At 55.2% G+C, this 26,155-nt stretch overlaps 1 protein-coding gene across 1 annotated transcript in view; it reads right to left on the bottom strand.

Annotated features, from left to right (window-relative positions):
* Positions 1-26,155, bottom strand: part of MACROD2 (mono-ADP ribosylhydrolase 2) — a 1,251,138-nt gene that overhangs the window by 528,727 nt on the left and 696,256 nt on the right. Inside the window, exon 6 of the mRNA XM_048506382.1 lies at positions 627-748. Coding sequence (XP_048362339.1) covers positions 627-748 — 122 coding nt within the window. The remainder of the gene's footprint in view (positions 1-626; positions 749-26,155) is intronic.

The raw sequence follows: 26,155 nt of genomic DNA, 5'->3' as shown, positions 1-26,155 counted from the left end.
TGAGCTTTTTGTAAAGTTTTGTCCCCCTGTTTTTTTTCTGGATAAAGTTAAAAAAACTTTTGTGGATCTGATGAAGATCATATTGATTTTCTTATGGCCAGTGTTAATCAGATTATTGTCCATATTGTTGCTACTTGTACATTTCTGCCCACTAGGCTAAAGAGGAAATTTATCTGTGCTAACAGAGAGGGAACACTGAATTGATAATGCATGTTTATCCTTTTATCGGGCCCTATTAGGATACCTTAACTTTTACATCATGCATTTTCTTTTTTGGTTGAGTACTGCTGAGAAAGTATGATTTTGTATTGTGATGTTAAAGTTTTTTTTTTAAAAAAAGTTTTATTTTAACCATGTGCACATGTGTGCATGGCTTTGATATAAGTAAATCTGCTGTACTCGACTGTACAGAGTTGGCAAGCTTGGAACTTAGTGGAACACCCGACATCTTCCAATGCCTGCCTTCCAAACGTTGTTCTTAATTTAACATCCCCTTTTCCCTCATTTCTCTCTCTCTTTGTAAGTGCTTCTTACAAATATGGATTGCTGTTTCCAGACTGACAGAAAGCTGCCATTCATCACTCCAGCAGGACAGTCGAACAACAGATATACTGTGTAGTACTTACAATAGACCTGATGATATTCTCTTTTGCCAGTTTCAGCGAGGATTTGTAGCAATTTGCCAGATCTTCTTTATGGGTGTCGCTAATGTGCCCTCGTGCTATGGGACCCACGGTATGAATGACGTCTGCAAAATTGAAACAAACAAAGGAATAAAGATTAAATTGATGCCATTTTATTTTTGTATTCTATTTATTTCTGTAACGTTTTAGATCAACTATTAAATATTCAAAGGAGAATCCAAAAAGTACTTGCTTAATTATTTTAATTATGTTTGTTTTATTCAGAACATTTATAATTATTTTAATTATGTTTATTGTATTCAGAACGTTTATCAGCTGCCTTTCTCCCTTACGGATCTCAAGGGGGCTTACAATATTGATAAAATATATAACAGAAACATATAGCAGGAAATACACCAAGATGTAAAAACTAACATTTAAAATCTCAGCTCAGGGCTGCTGGTATAATTAACCACCTACTGTCCTCAACAAAATCAACCGCCTCCTCAAGATGAGAAGTGAAGGAGCTTGGCGCTCATCTCGGTGGGTGCACATCTGTGGACCTGTCACTCAAAAGGCCTTCTTTCATGTAACATTAACCAGACAGCTTAACATTCATCGAGTAGCTGAGCCAGGTCTCAATGAGAACCTGTCATTTCTTATTTGCCGTAGGAGCTAAGCTCTTGGAAAATCCCACCCCTTTAGAGATTTTAATTGATCGCTATCCTGCTTTCTGATTGGATCGGCATATCATGACTCACTCAGTGCCAATATTATTTTATAATCCTACTAGGCCAGGAGTCTGCAACCTGTGGCTCTCCATGCTGGCCATGCTGGCAGGGGCTGATGGGAATTGTAGTCCATGAACATCTGGAGAGCCACAGGTTGCAGACCCCTGGACTAGTCTATCATCAACTGTTGGGAGTAGATTTCACCTTTTCTTGCTGTAATGATTATTTTGATTGGCCACTGTTTTCAACATCTTCACTCCCCCCCCCCCATTTGTTGGCAGCTGTGAATATAAACACCTCTAGCTAAAGCATGGCCCTGACCCGGGTGTACTAGCTTTATCTTGTCAGGTCTCAACAAGGTCACCCTTGGTTAGTACTTGAAGGGGAGACTGCCAAGGAAGTCCAGGGATGCTGCGAAGACAGGCAGGCAGTGGCAAACCACCTCTGAACATCTCTTGCCTTGAAAACTTAATGAATGGTCACCAGAAGTCAGCTGTAACCAGTGGTGGGATCCAAAAATTTTAGTTACAGGTTCCCATGGTGGTGGGATTCAAACTGTGGCGTAGCGCCAGTGGGGCTGGGCGGGGCACGACGGGGGCATGGCTGGGCATTCTGGGGGCGGGGCATTCCTGGGCGGGGCTGTGGCAAGGACGCAGCCTTGGGCGGGAAACGAATGCACGCAGGTGCAGGCTGCCACGCACGCCGGTGCACCTCCTGCTAGACTGCTTCAAGTTCTGCGCGCTGCTGCTGAGAGGAGGGGCGTAACTAAGGCAAAAATCACGTGACAAAATCACCAATTAGTAACCCCCTCTCGGCACACACAAATAATTAGTAACCTACTCTCGGGAACCTGTGAGAACCTGCTGGATCCAACCTCTGGCTGTACCTTAATGGCACTTCCCACCACCAGCTGCTGATGAATGAATGGGTGTCTCTGATGCAGTGAGCTCTGACTCATGAAAGGCTATATTGAAATAAATTGTGAGGTCATCATAAGCTGGCTGCAACTTGACCCCACTGTCCACCATCAGTATCAATGAGCCACGACCTGGATGGCCCAGGCTAGCTCCATCTCATCACATCTCGGAAACTAAACAAAGTCCGCCGTGGTTAGTACCTGGATGGGAGACCACCAAGGAAGCCAAGAGTTACTACATAGAGGCGGACAATGGCAAACCACCTCCAAACATCTTTTGCCTTGAAAATGTCATGAGGGATTGCCAGGAGTCAGCTGTAACCAGGGGCAGAGTGAGGGGGGACTGTGCCTGGGGCACGCACAAGGCCTGCACCCCAGCCACACCCACACCCCGGAATGCTCTGGAATGCTCCTGTCAGGCCCCTGCACCGGTGCACACTCGGGGTGTCACCCCCCCCAACCCCGTTGGCACTAAACCACTGGCTGTAACCTGACTGCACTTTCCACCAGCAGCAGCTGATGGATGTCTCTGATGAAAGGATGCCTCTGATGTAGTGAGCTGATTCATGAAAGCTTATAGTGGAATAATAAGAAGAAGAGTTTGGATTTATATCCCCCCTTTCTCTCCTGCAGGAGACTCAAAGCGGCTTACAATCTCCTTGCCCTTCCCCCCTCACAACAAACACCCCGTGAGGTGGGTGGGGCTGAGAGAGCTCCGAGAAGCTGTGACTAGCCCAAGGTCACCCAGCTGGCATGTGTGGGAGTGTACAGGCTACTCTGAATTCCCCAGATAAGCCTCCACAGCTCAGGCGGCAGAGCAGGGAATCAAACCCAGTTCCTCCAGATTAGATACACGAGCTCTTCACCTCCTACGCCACTGCTGCTCCTGTTTTAATCTTGAAGGCCCAGGGGACTCTGAGGTTGCTGCTACTAACATAACTGTTGCCCATCGGGAAATGTTCAGTCAGTTATTTGAGTCATTTTTTAAAAATAATTTTTTTAATTCTGGTAATTTTTAAAAAACAGATACAGAAGAAGACACAGAAATAGCCATTCAATGGCATACATTTTAACTATAATAATAAACATTAGATTAAGGCTTAGGAATGAAAGTCGAAATCAGAAGCAGCATGAGTAACACATTTGGCATGCCCCATATTCAGACTATTTATTGACACATTTCCTCTGTGACATTGCTAAGCCCCTCTCTTTTTCTTTGGCTCACTTATCTTGACCTTTCCTGTCTAACAGCCTGCCTTGAAACAATCACTAAACATGTTATCACACAGAAAACCATTGCTGCAGCCTGTCAAACTGGCTCCTGCAGCCACCGATATTGGCTTGTCTATGGATACAGACCCCTTGTGGGTCCTGCGGCAATTTCTTCCCTGATCACAACTCTTCCTTCCTTCTTGAAGCACACTCAGATAGCAGTCCAGGTGACACATATTAAATCATGGATGAAATGGCCTGTTAACCTTGGGTTGTATTATTTTCCTAATGTTGGAAAGCTATCCTCCACTATACCCCCAAACTAACATTGCCAAGGGGACTCTGTCTTTGTTCAGGATCTGAAACTGCATTTCAGTGAAGAGACAAGAAGAGGAAGAAGAAGAAGAAGAAGAAGAAGAAGAAGAAGAAGAAGAAGAAGAAGAAGAAGAAGAAGAAGAAGAAGAAGAAGAAGAAGAAGAAGAAGAAGAAGAAGAAGAAGAAGAAGAAGAAGAAGAAGAAGAAGAAGAAGAAGAAGAAGAAGAAGTGACTAGCCCGAAGTCACCCAGCTGGCGTGTGTGGGAGTGCACAGGCTAATCTGAAGAAGAGGAAGAAGAGTAGTAGTTAGTATCCATAATACATGGTCCGAAATCATGGTAAGAAATCGATTCATTATCCCCAGTTAGCCATAAAAATGAATCTGTGTGATGTATGACTGTCAAGATCCAAAATTAATTATAGTTTGTTCCCCAGCACCACCTTCATTCAATGGCTACTTAGATGCTTAGAGTGATCTGACTGGTCATCTGTCAACCGGATCCTGGTCGCATGAATTAATTGTAGTTAAAATAAATGATGCTCATGGTTTCATATTCCGTCTGAACCAAACCAATGCTAGCTCGCACAACCATGACTGAAATAGGTGATACTGGTGTAAAGCAAAATATCAGGGATATCCCACATGATCCGACATGGGATAACGGGAATACCTGGGTCGTTTTGATGGCTCCCAAGTTACTGTAGCAATAACCTAACATCAATACACCTAAAAAGTTATTGATATTCTACTTCGATTCCTTGAAAACATAAACAAAGTATTTGTGTGTATGGAAAGAGCTCTCAGGTTGCCACTGATTCAGGTTGACCGCACAGAGTTTTCAAAACAAGAGATGTTCCAAGGGGGTTTCCCATTGCCTGCCTCTTGTGTAGCAACCCTGAACTTCCTTGGTAGTTTCCCATCCAAGTACTAACCACAAGGACCGACCCTGATTAGCTTCCAAGATCCAATGAGATCAGGCCAGCCAACTGGGTCAGGACAACAACATAATCAGACTCACATAATTTTGGTTAAGAGGCTACTATCTAAACCTGCTTCCGTGAAATGCACCTCTGAACATTCTCAAGGTTTCCTTAAACACCCAGATTGAAATTGAGCTCACTGGGACCCTTTCCCCTTACTTACCTTAAGCCCCGCGACTACTCTTCGGTCCAAGTAGCCTTGGGGTCCCCCGGCACTCCCTACGACCAGGCCGTCGATAAGCGTCAGCAAACCCTGACAGCCAAAGCCACTGCTCGCACCCCCCTCAGACTTCGCGCCCAGCATCCCACAAGCTCTTGTAAACAGTGCCTTTTGATGACCCCGCGTCGTGGGGACAGCTCGTCGCGTGCCAGGGATGCCGCGCCCTGAGAGCAGCGTGTGGCATAGGGGGGATCGTGGTGAGTGGGGAAACGCCCTTTATCTTGTATCTTCTATTTCTTGGTAGACTAGTGAACGCAAAAACATTCAAATGCTTGCCAATGGGTAACCCCCCCCCCCCAGGGAATTACTTTTGACAGTAAATTGTAGGTGCTCCATACAAAGGAAGCCTGGGAGGATTTATGCAGTGACACTTTCTAACCACTATAAAAAAACCACAGTGAGAAGTGCATGAAAAGGTATCAACCACCCTCCTTTTAATCATAGTTATTTCCCCTAGTTATAGGGACACAAATGGATTATTTCCCTTGATTATTACATCGACTGTGTATAATGGCAAAGCCCTTTAAAATTGTTCCCCGAAACGGAGGTCTGAAGCAGACATTTAGCGCTTGTCAAGTGACAAGCCGGATGACAACTGGTGATCAAAACAGAATACTAGATTTACCCTTCAGCTAACCTGAGCCATTATAATCCATACGAATTTTATACAACATAATAAACTGAGAAGTGAGCTGTCGCCAACTGAGCGAAGGCAAGCTGAAACTTACCGGGAGGAGCGTGCATTTCCACATTTCATTCTGGAATCCCTTTCATTGCAGCTGTTTATGACATTTGACTGTTACCGCTTACTCAGTGAATTGTATACGACAAAATTTCTACGTGCCTGAGATATGGTACTGGTGATTCGGTTCCCCCTCCCCTTTTAAAGCTTTTCAAGGCTACAGCTCATCCAGTGTCTAAAATAGAGATGCGCCATTTATTTAATCTGAAAAGCCACTTGATCACCCCGGTGCGCCACAATAAACAAATACTTAGCATTTCAAGATGCTGCAGGAACAGCAAATGAACTTGACATTTTATTGGGGAACAACAGAATTAATACATCAGTCATCATTAACCGTGTCTAAACAATGCATTAATATGCACATGTTATCAGATCGTTTTGAAGCTGCCACTAAGGCAGTTAATTGCTAAATACTACCAATTGCAGAATGGGCTGCAGTAGAGTTGTCTTACCTCCAGGTGGGATCTGAAGAGCTCTTGGAATTACCCCTCATCCCCATATGACAGAGAACTGTTCCCCGAGGGGGGGGTGCTCTGGAGGTTGGACTCTACAGCATTATACCCTTCTGAGGTCCCTCCCCTCTCCAGACCCAGCCCTTGGTAGGCTCTACCTCAGGGGTGTCCGACTCTGGTGCTTCAGATGTTCATGGACTACAATTCCCATCAGCCCCTGCCGGCATGGCCAATTTTGCATGCCGGCAGGGGCTGATGGGAATTGTAGCCCATGACCATCTGAAGTGCCGGAGTTGGACACTCTGCTCTACCTCCAAATCTCTGGGAACTTTCCAACCCAGAGTTGGAACATAAGAACATAAGAACAAGCCAGCTGGATCAGACCAAAGTCCATCTAGTCCAGCACTCTGCTACTCGCAGTGGCCCACCAGGTGCCTTTGGGAGCTCACATGTAGGATGTGAAAGCAATGGCCTTCTGCTGCTGCTGCTCCTGAGCACCTGGTCTGCTAAGGCATTTGCAATCTGAGATCAAGAAGGATCAAGATTGGTAGCCATAAATCGACTTCTCCTCCATAAATCTGTCCAAGCCCCTTTTAAAGCTATCCAGGTTAGTGGCCATCACCACCTCCTGTGGCAGCATATTCCAAACACTAATCACACCTTTAAACTTTAGACTGGAGGCAGGGATGCTTCGGCAACATTTGTCAGCTAAAATGGGACCACAAAATCAGAGTTCTCAGCTGATGGCGACTGTTCCCTGAGGACACTTGAGAAATTATACAGAAGATCTGCAGCTCCGTCGAACGACACTTGTAAAGGCAAAATTAAAAGGTTCAACCATTTCACCCTTAAAAGGTTCGAGCACTTTCCGCAGAACTCTGATGCACCAACGGATAAACAATTAGGCGCTGAACGGAAAATCTTTACTGCTTACGTAAAATAGGAAAACTTTTGTTAGGGTTCGTCAACAGCACTGAAGGATGGGGAGGGAAAGGAGAGATGGGAAGAAAAGAAAGGGCTTCAGGCAACTGTTTCGGGATTGCTCTCGTTTCAGGGATTCAACGATGCTCTTGGCCAGCAAATGAAACAGCAGTGAATATTAGGAGACGGTGCCAAATTCTCTAAAATTACAAGTGCCAATGAAGAAAGAACTCGTCAAGAACTAAAATGATGTGTAGGTGTATGAAAAGTGTTGGGAGAAGACAAACTCAGATAAAAATAAGGGAAGGCAACAAAAGCACTGAAAAACCACATTGCCAGTTTTATTTACTTATATCCCCCATTTCAGTCCAATGGGGACCCAAAGTTTTGGGTTGCCATCCTAGAGGTGGTAGCTGGAGTTCCCCTGGGATTACAATGGATCTTCAGGCCCAAACGTGATCACCAAAAGCTACAATCCTCAGTTGCTTATGCAACCCCCATGCTCAGAATGGGTTGACCCAGTGAGGGGTGGAGACTCAGAGCAGCACGAGGCAGCAGACCTCATGTAGTTGGAGGAGACAAGGCTACCAGACTCGGACCTTGGTTGTATAAGCCCTTAACAAGAGTTGCCAACTTTGGGTTTGGAAATACCTGGAGGTTTAAGGGTACAGCCTGGAAGGGTGGGATTTAGGAACTCAGTGGGGTACAATGCCATACAGTCCACCCTACAAAGTAGGGGAACAGATCTCCATAATATGGAGATGAGGTGTGATGTCAGGGGATGCCCAGGTCCCCTGTGGAGTCTGGCATCCCTACTCCTTGGTGGTCTCCCGTTCAGGTATTAACCAGTGGTGGGATCCAAAAATTTTAGTAACAGGTTCCCATGGTGGTGGGATTCAAACTGTGGCGTAGCGCCAATGGAGCTGGGCGGGGCACGACGGGGGCGGGGGCGGGCATTCCGAGAGCAGGGCATTCCTGGGCAGGGCTGTGGCAAGGTCATTTCCATGGGCAGGAAACGAATGCACGCAGGCACAGGCTGCCACGCATGCCGGTGCACCTCCTGCTAGACCGCTTCAAGTTCTGCGTGCTACTGCTGAAGGAGGGGCGTAACTAAGGCAAAAATCACGTGGCAAAATCACCAATTAGTAACCCCCTCTCGGCACACACAAATAATTAGTAACCTACTCTCGAGAACCTGTGAGAACCTGCTGGATCCCACCTCTGGTATTAACCAAGGATCACCTTGCTAGCTTCTGAGAGCTGATGAAACCGGACTAGCCTGGACCATGCAGATCAGAAGAACATTCATTTGACAATGTTCTTATACCACAAAACAGACACACAGAGGTTCACAAAGATCTCACTATGTCTTATTTAAAGCCAAGAGAATAAAGTGGAAGGCAACAAAAAGGAACAGCGCTCAGCTTCCAGAGAGAGAGAGGAGCATAATTAACAAAAAGTACAATCCCAGCACACAGCAGTGGGCTCTTGCATTCACCAAGCGTGGCACGTCCTTCTTGTTTGTATTCATGTCCCCTGCTGGCTGCACGCTGCCATTTGTGATAACCTGAGTGGATCACAATGCCAGCAAGGAATGTAAACAACCCTCCAAACACCCTTTATGCTAACAAGGAAGAGGGGAGAAAGACCTTCGCGCAGCCAGGGAAATTACGTTCCCTAACAAATTCGCCCCGAGCTGGAATATTGTGCTTCCAGCAGATTTCTTTGAATTGATGATAGTGTTAAGCGACTTGACATAATTGTAACAGGGAAAGGCAATGGTGTCCCTTGGTTACTGATTTCTGACTTTCAACTAAGGCTGCCAAACACCAGGTGGGGCCTTGGAGATCTTCTGGTCCTTGGCATTCTCTTGGAATGAAGACTGATCTCCAGACCCCGGGGATCAATTCCCCCGAAAGAAAGTAGCAGATCTACGGGATCACATCCCTGCTGAGCTCTCTCCCCTCTGCAAACTCTGCCCTGCTCTGGTTCTACTCCCAAGTCTTCAGAAATTGCCCAACCAAGAGCTGGCAACAGTGGACCAGTTCTCCTGTAGAGATTGGTTCCTCCTGGAGAGAATGACTGCCAGTGAGACCCAGCGTGAGGTAGAGGTTAAGGGCAGGTGGATTCTTGTCTAGTGGACTGGATTTGTTCCCCTGCTCCTATCCATAGAGCCTGCTGGGTGACCTTGGGCTAATCAAAGTTCTGTCTGAACGCCCTCGGCCCTGCCTACCTCACAAGGTTGTGGGGAGAAGGAGGGAAGGAGTTTGGCAGCTACTTTGAGATCCTTATGGTTGAGAAAACCAGGGTATGAACCCAAACCCCTCCCCTTCCTCCTCCTCCTCTTCTTCTGAGTGGATTCTGTGGCGCTGCCTCCCTGCCGAGCTCCCTCCCTCTCACACCCAAACCCTGCTCTTTTAGGCTCCACCCCCAAATCTCCAGGAACGTTCCAACCTGGAAATTCGTCTTGACAATGCGGCCCTTTTTGCCTGTCCCATCATGGCTGGCACAAGCCAAAGTGAGGTGCTGACCTTGGCCAGGGCATTGTGTAGAATAGCTGCTACCCTGCCTGCTGCCACTGCTTTCCCCTTACTCCACTGCTGTCGTGTCTGTTTCCGCTGCCTGGCTCCATCCCTGACATCCTTCTCTTCACCCTCCCATGCAGATGCCAGAACAGTTTCGAGATTGTAAGGGAGCAGGGAGGGAAGGGGAACTAGCCGGCAGGGGGCAGTTGCAGGGGATGAGCAGTGGCTGTCTTGTTAATTGACCAGGTGGGACCTGGTGAGTCTCTTGAATTACAACACATCTCTCAACTACAGAGGTCAGTACCCCTGGGGAAAATGGATGCTTTGGAGGGTGGGCTCTGTGGCCTTGTATCCCACTGAAGGAGGAGGAGGAGGAGGAGGAGGAGGAGGAGGAGGAGGAGGAGGAGAAGGAGGAGGAGGAGGAGGAGGAGAAGGAGAAGGAGAAGAAAGAGGAGAAGAAGGAGAAGGAGAAGAAGAAAGAGAAGAAGAAGGACAAGAAGAAGGAGAAGAAGAAGAAGAAAGAGAAGAAGAAGGACAAGGAGAAGGAGAAGGAGAAGGAGAAAAAGAAGAAGAGGAGGAGGAGGAGGAGGAGGAGGAGTTTGGATTTAAATCCCCCCTTTCTCTCCTGCAGGAGACTCAAAGGGGCTGACAATCTCCTTGCCCTTCCCGCCTCACAACAAACACCCTGTGAAGTGGGTGGGGGCTGAGAGAGCTCCCAGAAGCTGTGACTAGCCCAAGGTCACCCAGCTGGCATGTGTGGGAGTGTACAGGCTAATCTGAATTCCCCAGAGAAGCCTCCACAGCTCAGGCGGCAGAGCTGGGAATCAAACCCGGTTCCTCCAGATTAGATACACGAGCTCTTAACCTCCTACGCCACGGCTGCAAGGCAACAATATCTATGGCCCCCAAGTTACGAAAGATCCACAGCGCGAAAGTCTTCTGCTCCATCTGTCACATCTGAAGGTTTTTTTGCAAAGTGAGCTAAAAGAGTTGTATCAGCCCTTTTCAATACATATGTCAATTAATAGACCTTTAGGGTTATTTAGGGTTGCCAGGTCTGGGTTGGGAAATTCCTAGGGATTGGGAGAGGGAGCCTAGTGGGGGCAGAGTTTATGGAGGTGGGGGACTTCATCAGGATATGATGTCATCAAGTCCACCCTCTGAAGCAGTCATTTTCTCCAGGGGAATGGTTCTCTGGAGAGCAGCTGTAATTCCAGGAGATCTCCAGGCCTCACCTGCAAATTGGCAACCCTAGGCTATTCTGATTATTTTAAAAAAAGCTAATGACTTCTACCGAAAGGGAGGAGCCAACCATATTATCAGATGTGGAAAAGCAAAGCAGGGGGGAAAAAAGACCTTTTGTTTACTGAAACGGAAAAGTGTGTGCGGCACAAACGAATTTGCGAGCCCCGGATATAACTTATAAATATTCTGCGCAGAACTTTGCCAAGTTCTCCATAAAAGCATAGATCTTCAAACAAACAAAGAAGTACGGGGAAAAAATTTCTCTCATTTGCCGCATTTTAGAAGTGAGTGCAGTGCATTAAAATTGTTAATGAACTGACGCACCCAGTAAGGAATCAATTACATGTGCCTTTCATTCACCCCGTTTGAGTATTCAGAGCCATAATCGGTCCATCTAGCAAACTGCATAATAAAGCTGTACTGTGTCAATCACGGTATGAATGGTGTGATTTTTCAGGCAGAAGCTATTCTGCTGTGTTTAATTTTTTTTTTTTAATAACAAGACAAATTGCTCAGGGGCTCCGATTGTGAATCTTATCGGTCAATTTATACAGTGTCCCACCCATATTAACTCTAGAAAGCAATAAATTAGAAGTTCAATTGATAGGAAACCGAATTAGTTCTCACAGTATTCTTACATCCTAAATGTTACTAGGCTGACAACAGGTAAGGAAATGCTTTAGTGCACAGAATACTAATTCCCATCTTCTATTCCCCAGCCATTCAGAGTTGTATATAAAACTCGCATTTCCAGTCCACCTCAGACATTTCTTAAATTAAGTGCAGCTGTGTATATTTCTCCAACATTTATTTTCGGGACTTTTTTTTTCTTTTTTAGAATCGACTCTTCTCTTTTATTCCATCGCTATCAGAGTGATTCTGTTTTACGAGATGAAATCAACGTGTGTTTTCAAAAGTGAAGGGATGGCGTTTGTCCTTTGGGTCCATAAAACAATGGCCTGACTTGGACAGCCAAGGTTAGTCCAACCTCCTCACAACTTGGAAGCTAAGAAGAACCAGCCCTGGTTAATGTTTGGATGGGAGACCACCAAGGAAGTCCAGGGTCACTATGCAGAGGCTGTTGAGGGGTGTGGCAATCCCCAAATAGCAGAGTTGTGCAACACACACACTGGAACTCACAGCAGGAACTGAGACGCACACAGCAATATCAGCTTCGCAGAAGCGGTCCTACTTAATTTAGTTCACAGAAAGTTGCTCTCTCGGACAAAGTGCTTCGCCAGACAATGCGAAGACAAGAGTCTCACAGTACAAAGCACAGTGCTGACTTATATATGATTCACTAACCAATCAGAGTTCCCTTCCAATTAGTCCAGAAAGAGGCTGTGTCAGGTGGCAATCTGTCATTTAGATTTTGCTGATCAGACATTGCTTTGACAGAGGCAGCCAATGGCAAACTACCTCTGAACATTTCCGGCCTCGAAAAGTCTACAAGGTTGCCATAGGATGGTTAACCATGGGGGGGAACCCCCCCACCAAATGTCATTTATTGATATACTGAAATGTGTTTGATTCTTATTCTGTAACATTAGAAACTATAAAATATGCATCTATCCTAGAGTGTATATCTCCAGGTGGCTGCTGGAGATCTTCTGGGATTACAGTTGCTAGTCAAGCAATAGAGATTGGTTCACCTGAAGAAAATGACTGGTTTGGAGGGTGCAATCTGTCATGATACATTTAAAAAAGAAAGGTTCACAAAAGGTTCATGTCTAGTTAGCAGAAGTTTGTTCAACAACAAAGGCCGGAGACAGTAAGTCTAGGGCGAAGTAGCAACAGTTGACCTTTAACATGATTGGTGAGTTCAACTGTGACTCTAGACCAATGAGAGGCTGTTGCCGGAGCAGGGGAAAAGTATCTGGTTGGATGAATAAGAACCATTGCATTGTATGTGCTAAGTTCAGATAGAGTCTAAGTTGAGAGTGTCTAGTTCTGTGTGTGTTCAACTGTGTTCTTGTTGAAGAGTTCTGTATAGTTTAATAGTCTTGTATAGATTAGACTTGTGTAACCTTGCAACTGCCAAAGTAAAACCTTCCTATGGAAAGAACATCTTGCGTGGAGAGTATTCTTTTCCAAGTGTGGTAGGAGGCTGCAGTGAGTGCAAGAAGACTATAGTCCTTCTCATCTTACCAGAGTGACTCCCCTTTAAACTCTGCTGATAGAATCTATGGCATTGAAGTCCTTCTTTCCTCAAACCCCATCCTCCTCAGGCTCCATACCCACCCCCTAGCCCCCAAATCACCATGGATTTCCCAAGCTGAGGCTGGCAACCTGTAATCCAGTGGTTTCCAACCTGGGCTATGTACCAGAGTGTTCAGAAGTAAGCAAAAAAAGTAATAAATTGGGTAATATGGAGGGTACAATTTTAGAAAATGGATTGCCAAGGGGTATGCAGCTAAAAAAAAAGGCTGGGAACCACGGCACTAATCTACCAGGCAGAACAGAGAAAATGAGATGAGACTTGATTTAGGGAGTACAGCAGTGCTTAATCTCTCAACACTTTGGTAGTAAATTAGCAACCTGGGCCTCGAACAGCACAAATCCTGCAAGCAGCCCTCAGGATTCTCTGACCTATAATATTGACAAGGACAACCAAAGCAAGCAACTTATAAGGAAGTCTTTTCAGCTGTACAGTTTTATTCAGTGGGACTTACCCAGGGTGACCAGACGTCCCGCTTTTGGCAGGACAGTCCTGCCTTAAACCAATTTGTCCCGCGTCAAGCGGGTTTTTTGAACTGTCCCGTTTTTTGGAAGGCTGCCACACTGCCTTCTGGGGTGCTCCCCTATTCCTGCCCTGTCACCGGGCGGGAAACAGGGGTAAGCGCTCTAGATAAGCAATCGCAGCATAACCTCACAAGACTGCCTTGACACATGAGGGAGCACACACTGCCTTTTGGGGCGCTCCCCAGTTTCACAGAGTGGGAAAGTAGTATGAGAACTAGTGAGAGCTCTTTCTGAAGTATTTTAAATTTAAGGATGTTTTTATACTTGTGGTTTTAATTTGTTTATTGTTGTTTTACATTCTGTTTTTTTATTGTTGTAAGCTGCCCTGGGCCTTCTAGGGAAGGGCAGTGAATAAAAAGAATAAATGATAATAATAACAACTAAAGTTTTGCTTCATTGATCAGGGTAAACCTGTTGCAAAACTGGTAAAGAAGGGAAAATATAAAGTTTTAGCACAACAGCTATAGGGAAAATGACAGACCTGTTTCATATATGAACTGAAGTCATTTCCGGTGTGCTGGTCACCCCGACTTCACCAAGGCTCATTCTGCACATGCAGAATAATGCACTTTCAAACTGCTTTCAGTGCTCTTTGAAGCTGTGCGGAATAGCAAAATCCACTTGCAAACAGTTGTGAAAGTGGTTTGAAAACGCATTATTTTGCGTGTGCGGAAGGGGCCCAACTGTTGCAAACACTGTTTTTTTCTATGCAGACGAAGAAAGCAACCCTACTTCCTTCCTGCCTGCAAACTGACCCAGACAGAAGCACAGAGGACTGCGTAATATATATGGAGAATATATGGGGCATGGTTCAAAGGCAAGGTTCTTCTAGCACAGGGGTAGGGAACCTGCGGCTCTCCAGATGTTCAGTGGGGGGGGGGTGGGGGGGGGGGGGGGTGGGGGGGGGGGGGGGTGGGGGGGGGGGGGGGTGGGGGGGGGGGGGGGTGGGGGGGGGGGGGGGTGGGGGGGGGGGGGGGTGGGGGGGGGGGGGGGTGGGGGGGGGGGGGGGTGGGGGGGGGGGGGGGTGGGGGGGGGGGGGGGTGGGGGGGGGGGGGGGTGGGGGGGGGGGGGGGTGGGGGGGGGGGGGGGTGGGGGGGGGGGGGGGTGGGGGGGGGGGGGGGTGGGGGGGGGGGGGGGTGGGGGGGGGGGGGGGTGGGGGGGGGGGGGGGTGGGGGGGGGGGGGGGTGGGGGGGGGGGGGGGTGGGGGGGGGGGGGGGTGGGGGGGGGGGGGGGTGGGGGGGGGGGGGGGTGGGGGGGGGGGGGGGTGGGGGGGGGGGGGGGTGGGGGGGGGGGGGGGTGGGGGGGGGGGGGGGTGGGGGGGGGGGGGGGTGGGGGGGGGGGGGGGTGGGGGGGGGGGGGGGTGGGGGGGGGGGGGGGTGGGGGGGGGGGGGGGTGGGGGGGGGGGGGGGTGGGGGGGGGGGGGGGTGGGGGGGGGGGGGGGTGGGGGGGGGGGGGGGTGGGGGGGGGGGGGGGTGGGGGGGGGGGGGGGTGGGGGGGGGGGGGGGTGGGGGGGGGGGGGGGTGGGGGGGGGGGGGGGTGGGGGGGGGGGGGGGTGGGGGGGGGGGGGGGTGGGGGGGGGGGGGGGTGGGGGGGGGGGGGGGTGGGGGGGGGGGGGGGTGGGGGGGGGGGGGGGTGGGGGGGGGGGGGGGTGGGGGGGGGGGGGGGTGGGGGGGGGGGGGGGTGGGGGGGGGGGGGGGTGGGGGGGGGGGGGGGTGGGGGGGGGGGGGGGTGGGGGGGGGGGGGGGTGGGGGGGGGGGGGGGTGGGGGGGGGGGGGGGTGGGGGGGGGGGGGGGTGGGGGGGGGGGGGGGTGGGGGGGGGGGGGGGTGGGGGGGGGGGGGGGTGGGGGGGGGGGGGGGTGGGGGGGGGGGGGGGTGGGGGGGGGGGGGGGTGGGGGGGGGGGGGGGTGGGGGGGGGGGGGGGTGGGGGGGGGGGGGGGTGGGGGGGGGGGGGGGTGGGGGGGGGGGGGGGTGGGGGGGGGGGGGGGTGGGGGGGGGGGGGGGTGGGGGGGGGGGGGGGTGGGGGGGGGGGGGGGTGGGGGGGGGGGGGGGTGGGGGGGGGGGGGGGTGGGGGGGGGGGGGGGTGGGGGGGGGGGGGGGTGGGGGGGGGGGGGGGTGGGGGGGGGGGGGGGTGGGGGGGGGGGGGGGTGGGGGGGGGGGGGGGTGGGGGGGGGGGGGGGTGGGGGGGGGGGGGGGTGGGGGGGGGGGGGGGTGGGGGGGGGGGGGGGTGGGGGGGGGGGGGGGTGGGGGGGGGGGGGGGTGGGGGGGGGGGGGGGTGGGGGGGGGGGGGGGTGGGGGGGGGGGGGGGTGGGGGGGGGGGGGGGTGGGGGGGGGGGGGGGTGGGGGGGGGGGGGGGTGGGGGGGGGGGGGGGTGGGGGGGGGGGGGGGTGGGGGGGGGGGGGGGTGGGGGGGGGGGGGGGTGGGGGGGGGGGGGGGTGGGGGGGGGGGGGGGTGGGGGGGGGGGGGGGTGGGGGGGGGGGGGGGTGGGGGGGGGGGGGGGTGGGGGGGGGGGGGGGTGGGGGGGGGGGGGGGTGGGGGGGGGGGGGGGTGGGGGGGGGGGGGGGTGGGGGGGGGGGGGGGTGGGGGGGGGGGGGGGTGGGGGGGGGGGGGGGTGGGGGGGGGGGGGGGTGGGGGGGGGGGGGGGTGGGGGGGGGGGGGGGTGGGGGGGGGGGGGGGTGGGGGGGGGGGGGGGTGGGGGGGGGGGGGGGTGGGGGGGGGGGGGGGTGGGGGGGGGGGGGGGTGGGGGGGGGGGGGGGTGGGGGGGGGGGGGGGTGGGGGGGGGGGGGGGTGGGGGGGGGGGGGGGTGGGGGGGGGGGGGGGTGGGGGGGGGGGGGGGTGGGGGGGGGGGGGGGTGGGGGGGGGGGGGGGTGGGGGGGGGGGGGGGTGGGGGGGGGGGGGGGTGGGGGGGGGGGGGGGTGGGGGGGGGGGGGGGTGGGGGGGGGGGGGGGTGGGGGGGGGGGGGGGTGGGGGGGGGGGGGGGTGGGGGGGGGGGGGGGTGGGGGGGGGGGGGGGTGGGGGGGGGGGGGGGTGGGGGGGGGGGGGGGTGGGGGGGGGGGGGGGTGGGGGGGGGGGGGGGTGGGGGGGGGGGGGGGTGGGGGGGGGGGGGGGTGGGGGGGGGGGGGGGTGGGGGGGGGGGGGGGTGGGGGGGGGGGGGGGTGGGGGGGGGGGGGGGTGGGGGGGGGGGGGGGTGGGGGGGGGGGGGGGTGGGGGGGGGGGGGGGTGGGGGGGGGGGGGGGTGGGGGGGGGGGGGGGTGGGGGGGGGGGGGGGTGGGGGGGGGGGGGGGTGGGGGGGGGGGGGGGTGGGGGGGGGGGGGGGTGGGGGGGGGGGGGGGTGGGGGGGGGGGGGGGTGGGGGGGGGGGGGGGTGGGGGGGGGGGGGGGTGGGGGGGGGGGGGGGTGGGGGGGGGGGGGGGTGGGGGGGGGGGGGGGTGGGGGGGGGGGGGGGTGGGGGGGGGGGGGGGTGGGGGGGGGGGGGGGTGGGGGGGGGGGGGGGTGGGGGGGGGGGGGGGTGGGGGGGGGGGGGGGTGGGGGGGGGGGGGGGTGGGGGGGGGGGGGGGTGGGGGGGGGGGGGGGTGGGGGGGGGGGGGGGTGGGGGGGGGGGGGGGTGGGGGGGGGGGGGGGTGGGGGGGGGGGGGGGTGGGGGGGGGGGGGGGTGGGGGGGGGGGGGGGTGGGGGGGGGGGGGGGTGGGGGGGGGGGGGGGTGGGGGGGGGGGGGGGTGGGGGGGGGGGGGGGTGGGGGGGGGGGGGGGTGGGGGGGGGGGGGGGTGGGGGGGGGGGGGGGTGGGGGGGGGGGGGGGTGGGGGGGGGGGGGGGTGGGGGGGGGGGGGGGTGGGGGGGGGGGGGGGTGGGGGGGGGGGGGGGTGGGGGGGGGGGGGGGTGGGGGGGGGGGGGGGTGGGGGGGGGGGGGGGTGGGGGGGGGGGGGGGTGGGGGGGGGGGGGGGTGGGGGGGGGGGGGGGTGGGGGGGGGGGGGGGTGGGGGGGGGGGGGGGTGGGGGGGGGGGGGGGTGGGGGGGGGGGGGGGTGGGGGGGGGGGGGGGTGGGGGGGGGGGGGGGTGGGGGGGGGGGGGGGTGGGGGGGGGGGGGGGTGGGGGGGGGGGGGGGTGGGGGGGGGGGGGGGTGGGGGGGGGGGGGGGTGGGGGGGGGGGGGGGTGGGGGGGGGGGGGGGTGGGGGGGGGGGGGGGTGGGGGGGGGGGGGGGTGGGGGGGGGGGGGGGTGGGGGGGGGGGGGGGTGGGGGGGGGGGGGGGTGGGGGGGGGGGGGGGTGGGGGGGGGGGGGGGTGGGGGGGGGGGGGGGTGGGGGGGGGGGGGGGTGGGGGGGGGGGGGGGTGGGGGGGGGGGGGGGTGGGGGGGGGGGGGGGTGGGGGGGGGGGGGGGTGGGGGGGGGGGGGGGTGGGGGGGGGGGGGGGTGGGGGGGGGGGGGGGTGGGGGGGGGGGGGGGTGGGGGGGGGGGGGGGTGGGGGGGGGGGGGGGTGGGGGGGGGGGGGGGTGGGGGGGGGGGGGGGTGGGGGGGGGGGGGGGTGGGGGGGGGGGGGGGTGGGGGGGGGGGGGGGTGGGGGGGGGGGGGGGTGGGGGGGGGGGGGGGTGGGGGGGGGGGGGGGTGGGGGGGGGGGGGGGTGGGGGGGGGGGGGGGTGGGGGGGGGGGGGGGTGGGGGGGGGGGGGGGTGGGGGGGGGGGGGGGTGGGGGGGGGGGGGGGTGGGGGGGGGGGGGGGTGGGGGGGGGGGGGGGTGGGGGGGGGGGGGGGTGGGGGGGGGGGGGGGTGGGGGGGGGGGGGGGTGGGGGGGGGGGGGGGTGGGGGGGGGGGGGGGTGGGGGGGGGGGGGGGTGGGGGGGGGGGGGGGTGGGGGGGGGGGGGGGTGGGGGGGGGGGGGGGTGGGGGGGGGGGGGGGTGGGGGGGGGGGGGGGTGGGGGGGGGGGGGGGTGGGGGGGGGGGGGGGTGGGGGGGGGGGGGGGTGGGGGGGGGGGGGGGTGGGGGGGGGGGGGGGTGGGGGGGGGGGGGGGTGGGGGGGGGGGGGGGTGGGGGGGGGGGGGGGTGGGGGGGGGGGGGGGTGGGGGGGGGGGGGGGTGGGGGGGGGGGGGGGTGGGGGGGGGGGGGGGTGGGGGGGGGGGGGGGTGGGGGGGGGGGGGGGTGGGGGGGGGGGGGGGTGGGGGGGGGGGGGGGTGGGGGGGGGGGGGGGTGGGGGGGGGGGGGGGTGGGGGGGGGGGGGGGTGGGGGGGGGGGGGGGTGGGGGGGGGGGGGGGTGGGGGGGGGGGGGGGTGGGGGGGGGGGGGGGTGGGGGGGGGGGGGGGTGGGGGGGGGGGGGGGTGGGGGGGGGGGGGGGTGGGGGGGGGGGGGGGTGGGGGGGGGGGGGGGTGGGGGGGGGGGGGGGTGGGGGGGGGGGGGGGTGGGGGGGGGGGGGGGTGGGGGGGGGGGGGGGTGGGGGGGGGGGGGGGTGGGGGGGGGGGGGGGTGGGGGGGGGGGGGGGTGGGGGGGGGGGGGGGTGGGGGGGGGGGGGGGTGGGGGGGGGGGGGGGTGGGGGGGGGGGGGGGTGGGGGGGGGGGGGGGTGGGGGGGGGGGGGGGTGGGGGGGGGGGGGGGTGGGGGGGGGGGGGGGTGGGGGGGGGGGGGGGTGGGGGGGGGGGGGGGTGGGGGGGGGGGGGGGTGGGGGGGGGGGGGGGTGGGGGGGGGGGGGGGTGGGGGGGGGGGGGGGTGGGGGGGGGGGGGGGTGGGGGGGGGGGGGGGTGGGGGGGGGGGGGGGTGGGGGGGGGGGGGGGTGGGGGGGGGGGGGGGTGGGGGGGGGGGGGGGTGGGGGGGGGGGGGGGGGGGGGGGGGGGGGGGGTCTGGGGGGGGGGGGAGTGGGTGGGGGGGGGGGGGGGAGGGTGGGGGGGGGGGGGGGTATGGGGGGGGGGGGAGAAATGGCAAATGCAGTTCAATGTAGCAAAATGTAAAGTGATGCACATAGGGGCAAAAAATCCAAACTTCACATACACGCTACAGGGGTCAGTGCTATCAGTCACAGACCAGGAAAGGGATTTAGGCGTCTTAGTTGATAGTTCCATGGGAATGTCAACTCAATGCATGGCAGCTGTAAAAAAGGCAAACTCTATGCTGGGGATAATTAGGAAAGGAATTGAGAATAAAACTGCAAAGATTGTCATGCCCTTATATAAAGCAGTGGTGCGACCGCACTTGGAGTACTGTGTCCAGTTCTGGTCGCCGCATCTCAAAAAGGATATTGAGGAGATAGAAAAAGTGCAGAGAAGGGCAACGAGGATGATTGAGGGACTGGAGCACCTTCCCTATGAGGAGAGGCTGCAGCGTTTGGGACTCTTTAGTTTGGAGAGGAGGCGGCTGAGGGGGGATATGATTGAAGTCTACAAAATTATGCATGGGGTAGAAAATGTTGACAGAGAGAAATTTTTCTCTCTTTCTCACAATACTAGAACCAGGGGGCATTCATTGAAAATGCTGGGGGGAAGAATTAGGACTAATAAAAGGAAACACTTCTTCACGCAACGTGTGATTGGTGTTTGGAATATGCTGCCAGAGGAGGTGGTGATGGCCACTAACCTGGATAGCTTTAAAAGGGGCTTGGACAGATTTATGGAGGAGAAGTCAATTTATGGCTACCAATCTTGATCCTCTTTGATCTGAGATTGCAAATGCCTTAACAGACCAGGTGCTCTGGAGCAACAGCCACAGCAGGCCATTGCGTTCACATCCTACATGTGAGCTCCCAAAGGCACCTGGTGGGCCACTGCGAGTAGCAGAGAGCTGGACTAGATGGACTTTGGTCTGATCCAGCTGGCTTGTTCTTATGTTCTTATGTTCTTATGTTGCCCAAATTCTGCGTCACACTCCAGGGTGGGAAACGAGTCAGGGTTTCAACCCTCAACCCTCCCCTCGGATCAGCTCTGAATCGTGTTAATGGGGTCTATGCCACTTGCAACCAGGTTCTGCCGGAACGCAGATTAACAGGGAGAACGAGCACCAGAAACAGAATCTGCCATGCAAGCCATGAGGAGGTCGTCCCTCAAACCTGGTTAGTTTGTGTTCTGAAATCTGGCTAAGACGGTAGTGGGGATTCGACCTTGGTGGGGGCAGAAAGTGCTTTCAACTCGCATATGACTTATAGTGACCCCATAATGTTTTTAGGGCAAGAAAAGGTCAGAGGATTTCTGCCACTGCCTGCCTCTATAACAACTCCATTCTCCCTCAGTTGTCTCCCACCCAAATATTAACCAGGGCTGACCTTGCTTAACTTCCAAAATCTGACAAGATTAGGCTAGCATGGGCTATTTATTCTTACAGCTGCAGCGGAGCCGTCCCTGGCCACCCAAGGCTCTGGATTGGGCAGCCCATGCATTGTGACATTGGATGAGGGGGTTGGCAATAATGGGAAAGGAGAGCCTCTCTCTTAGGTCCCTTCCACACATGCAGAATAATGCACTTTCAATCCACTTTCACAATTGTTTGCAAGTGGATTTCGCTATTCTGCACAGTAAAATCCAGCTGCAAAGTGCATTGAAAGTGGATTGAAAGTGCATTATTCTGCATGTGCGGAAGGGGCCTTACCCTCTCTTCCTGTAGCACACCATCTCCCATCTCTATGACAAAAAACAACTGTTATATTTATTGTCTATTTAACAACCACCTGAGATGTGTGTCATTTTTGCCTGGAGTGGTGGTGGTCTGAGACTTTTGTGGGGAGTGGGAAAGTGTGTTTTCTTGCTGGAGTTAAGTTTAAGTCCTTCCCTTGAAAGAAATGAAGTTTGCCTCCTGTGGCTATTTGCAGGGAATGTTTGCAAAGGGTGGGGGGAGAAGACTTCAGAGTATATTGTCAGTTGGGTCTGCAGTAGAGCAGCTAAATACGAGTGGAGTAGCACCTGAGAGACGAACAAGATTCTCAGAGCATGAACTTGAACCCCTTCACGAATTCAGAACAATGGAAGACTGTTAATAGGGCCATGGGGTTTTCCATATCTTATTTCCATACAAAATCAGCTCTGAAAATAAAAAATAGTAATCAAAATAAAATATGACTATCTGTAATAATACTGGGCCAAGATGGCGCCAGCGTGGTGGCAGCTGCTATAAGGTGCTCCTCTCCCTTTAGATGGATGGTACAATTTAGAATGCCTTCAGCCTCTCAAATTTTTAAAAGTGCCTTCTGCCTTTGCTTGGGAGACTTTGATCCTAGAACCTTTTGTTGTTGTTGTTGTTGTTGTTGTTGTTTGTTGTTTGTTGTTGTTGTTAAGTCAAGAACTGGTGGAAGTATATCATCAATTAACCTCTAAGGAGGTAACGTTGGTTTGATAAAACAGGATGTTCACCTCACGACGGATTCTAACTTGCTGCCTCCTATCATTTCCCTCCCCGCTTTTACAAGGGCACGGTACCTTTGCATCCGGAGTCCTTTCTTTACAACAACCTCCCACCTTTTGACTGCAATATAAGGATTCAGTGATTGATATTCCAACTTGGCTCTCAAAAGCTACTGAATTCTAATCTCAACTTCCATGTAGCAAATCTCCATGTCTAAAGGGTGAATAGAAGAAGAGTTTGGATCTCTGTCCCACCTTTCTCAACCGTACGGCGCCTCAAAGTGGCCAACAAATTCCTTTCCTTCTTTTCCCCACAACAGACATCTTGAAGTCGGAGGGGCTGAGAGAGTTTGGAGAGAACTGACTGGCCCAAGGTCACCCAGGAGGCTTCATGCAGAGGAACAGAGAAACAAATCTGGTTCACCAGGCTAGAGTCCACTGCTCGTGTTCAGAGTGATAGAACGTTGAGCCAAGACATGCATCTTTGAGAAGCTCAGCACTACTCACACCAGTGGCAGGGTTAGCCCAAAGACACTCATTGATCTGTGCAAAAAAAGATGCTATGAAAGACTGCTTCCATTTTTAATACAAGTGGATATGAAACAGATTACTTACAATGCTTGCTCAGTCTCTTCCTTGTTACTGGTTGTGGTGGGTTTTCCGGGCTGTGTGGCAGTGGTCTGGTAGATCTTGCTCCTAATGTTTTGCCTGTATCTGTGGCTGGCATCTTCAGAGGTGTATCACAGAGAAAAGTCTGTTTCACAAATGTGAACACAAATGAAACAGACTTTTCACAAATGTGAACACAAATGAAACAGACTTTTCTCTGTGATACACCTCTGAAGATGCCAGCCACAGATGCAGGCAAAACATTAGGAACAAGATCTATCAGACCACAGCCACACAGCCCGGAAAACCCACCACAACCAGTTGAATCCGGCCGTGAAAGCCTTCGACAATACATCTTCCTTGTTAATCTGAATGACTTCTTTTGATCACTGAATTATTATTACTAGGGGGAGATGAACTAGGTGCAGCATAAATATACTTGACTAAATTGTTGAGAATTTAAAAATTCACACGTAGAAAAGAAGCAACGCGGGGAAACAGCAGGTAATGAAAGACCTTCTGGCCATGTTGGGCACGGCAAAATTGAGAGAGCAGTTTAAAATTAAAGAAGACAAAGTGGCAAAGGGCAGACAAGATACTTAGTCCTCATCGAAATTGCCTCCCCAGACAAGCTTTCTAACTCCCTTCTACACAATTTGCTGCAGACACATTGCTTTATTTGGACTTGTGTAATGTGTAATTTTTTGGAGCGCGCTGAAATGTGTAAATGTCAATAGCATCTTGAAAAGGCCATCAATCTTTGCTTTAGTGATGGACAACGGCTAGTTCACAATCCTTCCAAGCACATTTTCTTTTCTTTTCTTTTTTACTTCGCTTTAAAGCTCAAAACTTTTGGGGCGCAGGTGGGAGGAGGAGATTTTGTTCATATCTATAAATTTCCACTAACTGGACAATTCAACTAACACATGCCACTAATACATCAGTGGTTAGAACAGAAAATCTCATACCCAAACCAGAGTTAATATTGCCTTTGTCATTCATTCGTTTATGGTATCATTTATACAAAAAGTTTGTTGTACCTTTAACCAGGACCAGTCAAAATATCACAACAATGTAATTCATGTGTCTGCTAATCTTATATTCTAATAGTGTGGTCAAACCTGTGGACAGTGGTCGGATCCAAAAATTTTAGTAACAGGTTCCCATGGCGGTGGGATTCAAACTGTGTTGTAGCGCCAATGGGGCTGGGTGGGGCACAACGAGGGCATGGCCGGGCATTCTGGGGGTGGGGAATTCCTGGGCGGGGCTGTGGCAAGGACGCAGCTGCTGTGCTGGTCCTTGGGTGGGAAACGAATGCATGCACGCGCAGGCTGCCACACACGCCGGTGTACCTCCTGCTAGACTGCTTCAAGTTCTGCGCGCTACTGCTGAGAGGAGGGGCGTAACTAAGGCAAAAATCACATGGCAAAATCACCAATTAGTAGCCCCCTCTCGGCACACACAAATAATGAGTAACCTACTCTCGGGAACCTGTGAGAACCTGCTGGATCCCAACTCTGCCTGTGGATATCTAAATCCAGAGTTCAGGGCCATGCTGAGTATGAACAGATAGTTCGGCAAACTTGGGAGATCCTCCCAGGTTTGCAGAAAATCTGAAAAAACACACACACACACACACACACACACACACACACACACACACACACACAGGGATATTAACCCCCTCCCCCACAAATAAAAGAACCACTCTGGGTTCAGCCAGGCTCAGAGGTGGGTGTGGAGGCCTGCATCCACACTAGTGGGGAAGATGGTATCTCTCCCATGCATCTCTTGGACTCCCACTTGTAACTTTTAAACACAGGACCAAGTATGTATGTGTGATTTTTAACATGCATAATATGGAAACATAAATACAGCAGGCAGTTGGAGCTGTAGCGTGGATTAAGTAAAGTACACAGAGAAGAGATCAATAAGTAAATCCTTCTAAGATCAATTGGCAATGGCAGCGTGACTACTGTAGCATCATATGCAGAAGGTTCAAGCACAGTTTTATATTCACTATTACCCCATATTAATTAAATCTGATTTGCTTCCCCTACTTTATTAGTTTTTGAAGAAGAGCCCTTGAAAGCGAAGGAGATCATCCTTTGGTCCATGTTAATGGCTCCTGTGATGCTATTCACAACATCCCCTGACTCGAAAATTCACTGCTGAGTGATAACCAGTTTGTTAGAAATGTTACCCACTATTAAAAAAAAAAAAAAAGTCTAAAAGGTTTTTAAAATATTAATAGCCCTTGAATGTTTTCTGTCCCAGATGGTGATGCACAGGAACGCTGCCCCCCCCCCCCGCCGTAGCACAGTGCTGTTTATCCTCCAAGTGTCCCCAGTTTAAAACCGCTTTAATCTTTTGTTGCTGTTGTAAAACTTGATGTACTATGGGACAACGTAATTAAGTGTCAGCTTTTGGATGTACAATCTGAGCAGCCGCTAGAATAATCCCGGTGGTACATCAGCAATGATTCATCCTCGAGTTGAACAATAGCGGAATTCCAGATTATTAACTGAGGCCTGTTCCGCATGGGCCATATAAAGCGGGCTACGGCCGCTTGCTAACCTGTCTTGGGCAGGAACTTTGCAGGATGCCCACCCCTAAAACAAGTCAGGGCCGCATTTTAGCAGCCAAACTGGGTTTTTCAAGAATTGCTGAAAACACGATTCTTTTCGAAAAACCCAGCAGGCAGGGTCCTCTTCATGTGAAGGGTCCGGCAGGAGGCGACTTTGTTAAGCCTGCCTCCAGCACTGGCGATGGCCATGCTGGGTAGGGAGAATCCTCCCGGTGGCCATGGTTGGGTTAGGTCAGCTGGTTGGGTTGGGTCAGCTGGTCCATGGGCCGCTTCCTGCTGGATAAGCTGCCGGGCAAGGTTGGCAGCTGCCAGACTAAGCAGGGAGCCCAGAGTGCAGCCCCGGAGCTGCTTTTCTTTTCTTTTAGGTGTGTCGTCCCAAGCCACTGCTGGCCACAGGTCATCTAGCCAGTGGGCTGGAGCCTCCATGTGCAGCCACATCCTGTGGGAAGGGGGGCACGAGGGCTACTTATCGTGCTCTCCATGTCCAATCTCGCAGTTCAGCCCACTGATCACCGCCACGGGAGACCTCGCCTGAGCGCAGGCTGTGGCAGGGGCAAAGGAGGCTATGGCGGGTCTCCTTGCTGTCATATCTGGGCAGCCAGCTCCTAGACCAGTGCATCACCAAAGGCAGAGTGGAAGGAGGACAGGGAGTGGTGAGAATATGTCCTGGAGGAGATCTGCCAGCACCACCAGTCCTTTGGTGCTACCATGACCAGAAGCCATCATGGCAGAGGCAGAAGGCGCCATCAGGGCACTGGTGGAGCTGAGGGCCCACATGCCACCACAGCCTCCACCTGCATGGCATTCAGGCCTGTCTCCCCTCTCCCTCCTCCCTCACCACAGGCCCCTGGGGCCTGCTCATCCCAGCTGTCAGCATCTCAGGAAGTCCTGGCTGCAACTTGCTATATCTTTGCTGTGGGGAAGGGGCCTGAAGGGCACAGTATTTTAGCTCGCCCATCACTGGACCAAGGTGTGCTTTCAAATCACCTGCTAAGGTTTCTGTGCAGTGGCTCTGCCTCTTTCCCCTTCAACTAGC

The sequence above is a fragment of the Sphaerodactylus townsendi genome, linkage group LG01 (genome assembly GCF_021028975.2).
Source record: "Sphaerodactylus townsendi isolate TG3544 linkage group LG01, MPM_Stown_v2.3, whole genome shotgun sequence".
Taxonomy (NCBI): Eukaryota; Metazoa; Chordata; class Lepidosauria; order Squamata; family Sphaerodactylidae; genus Sphaerodactylus; species Sphaerodactylus townsendi.
This window is presented reverse-complemented; position numbering and strand designations above follow the sequence as displayed.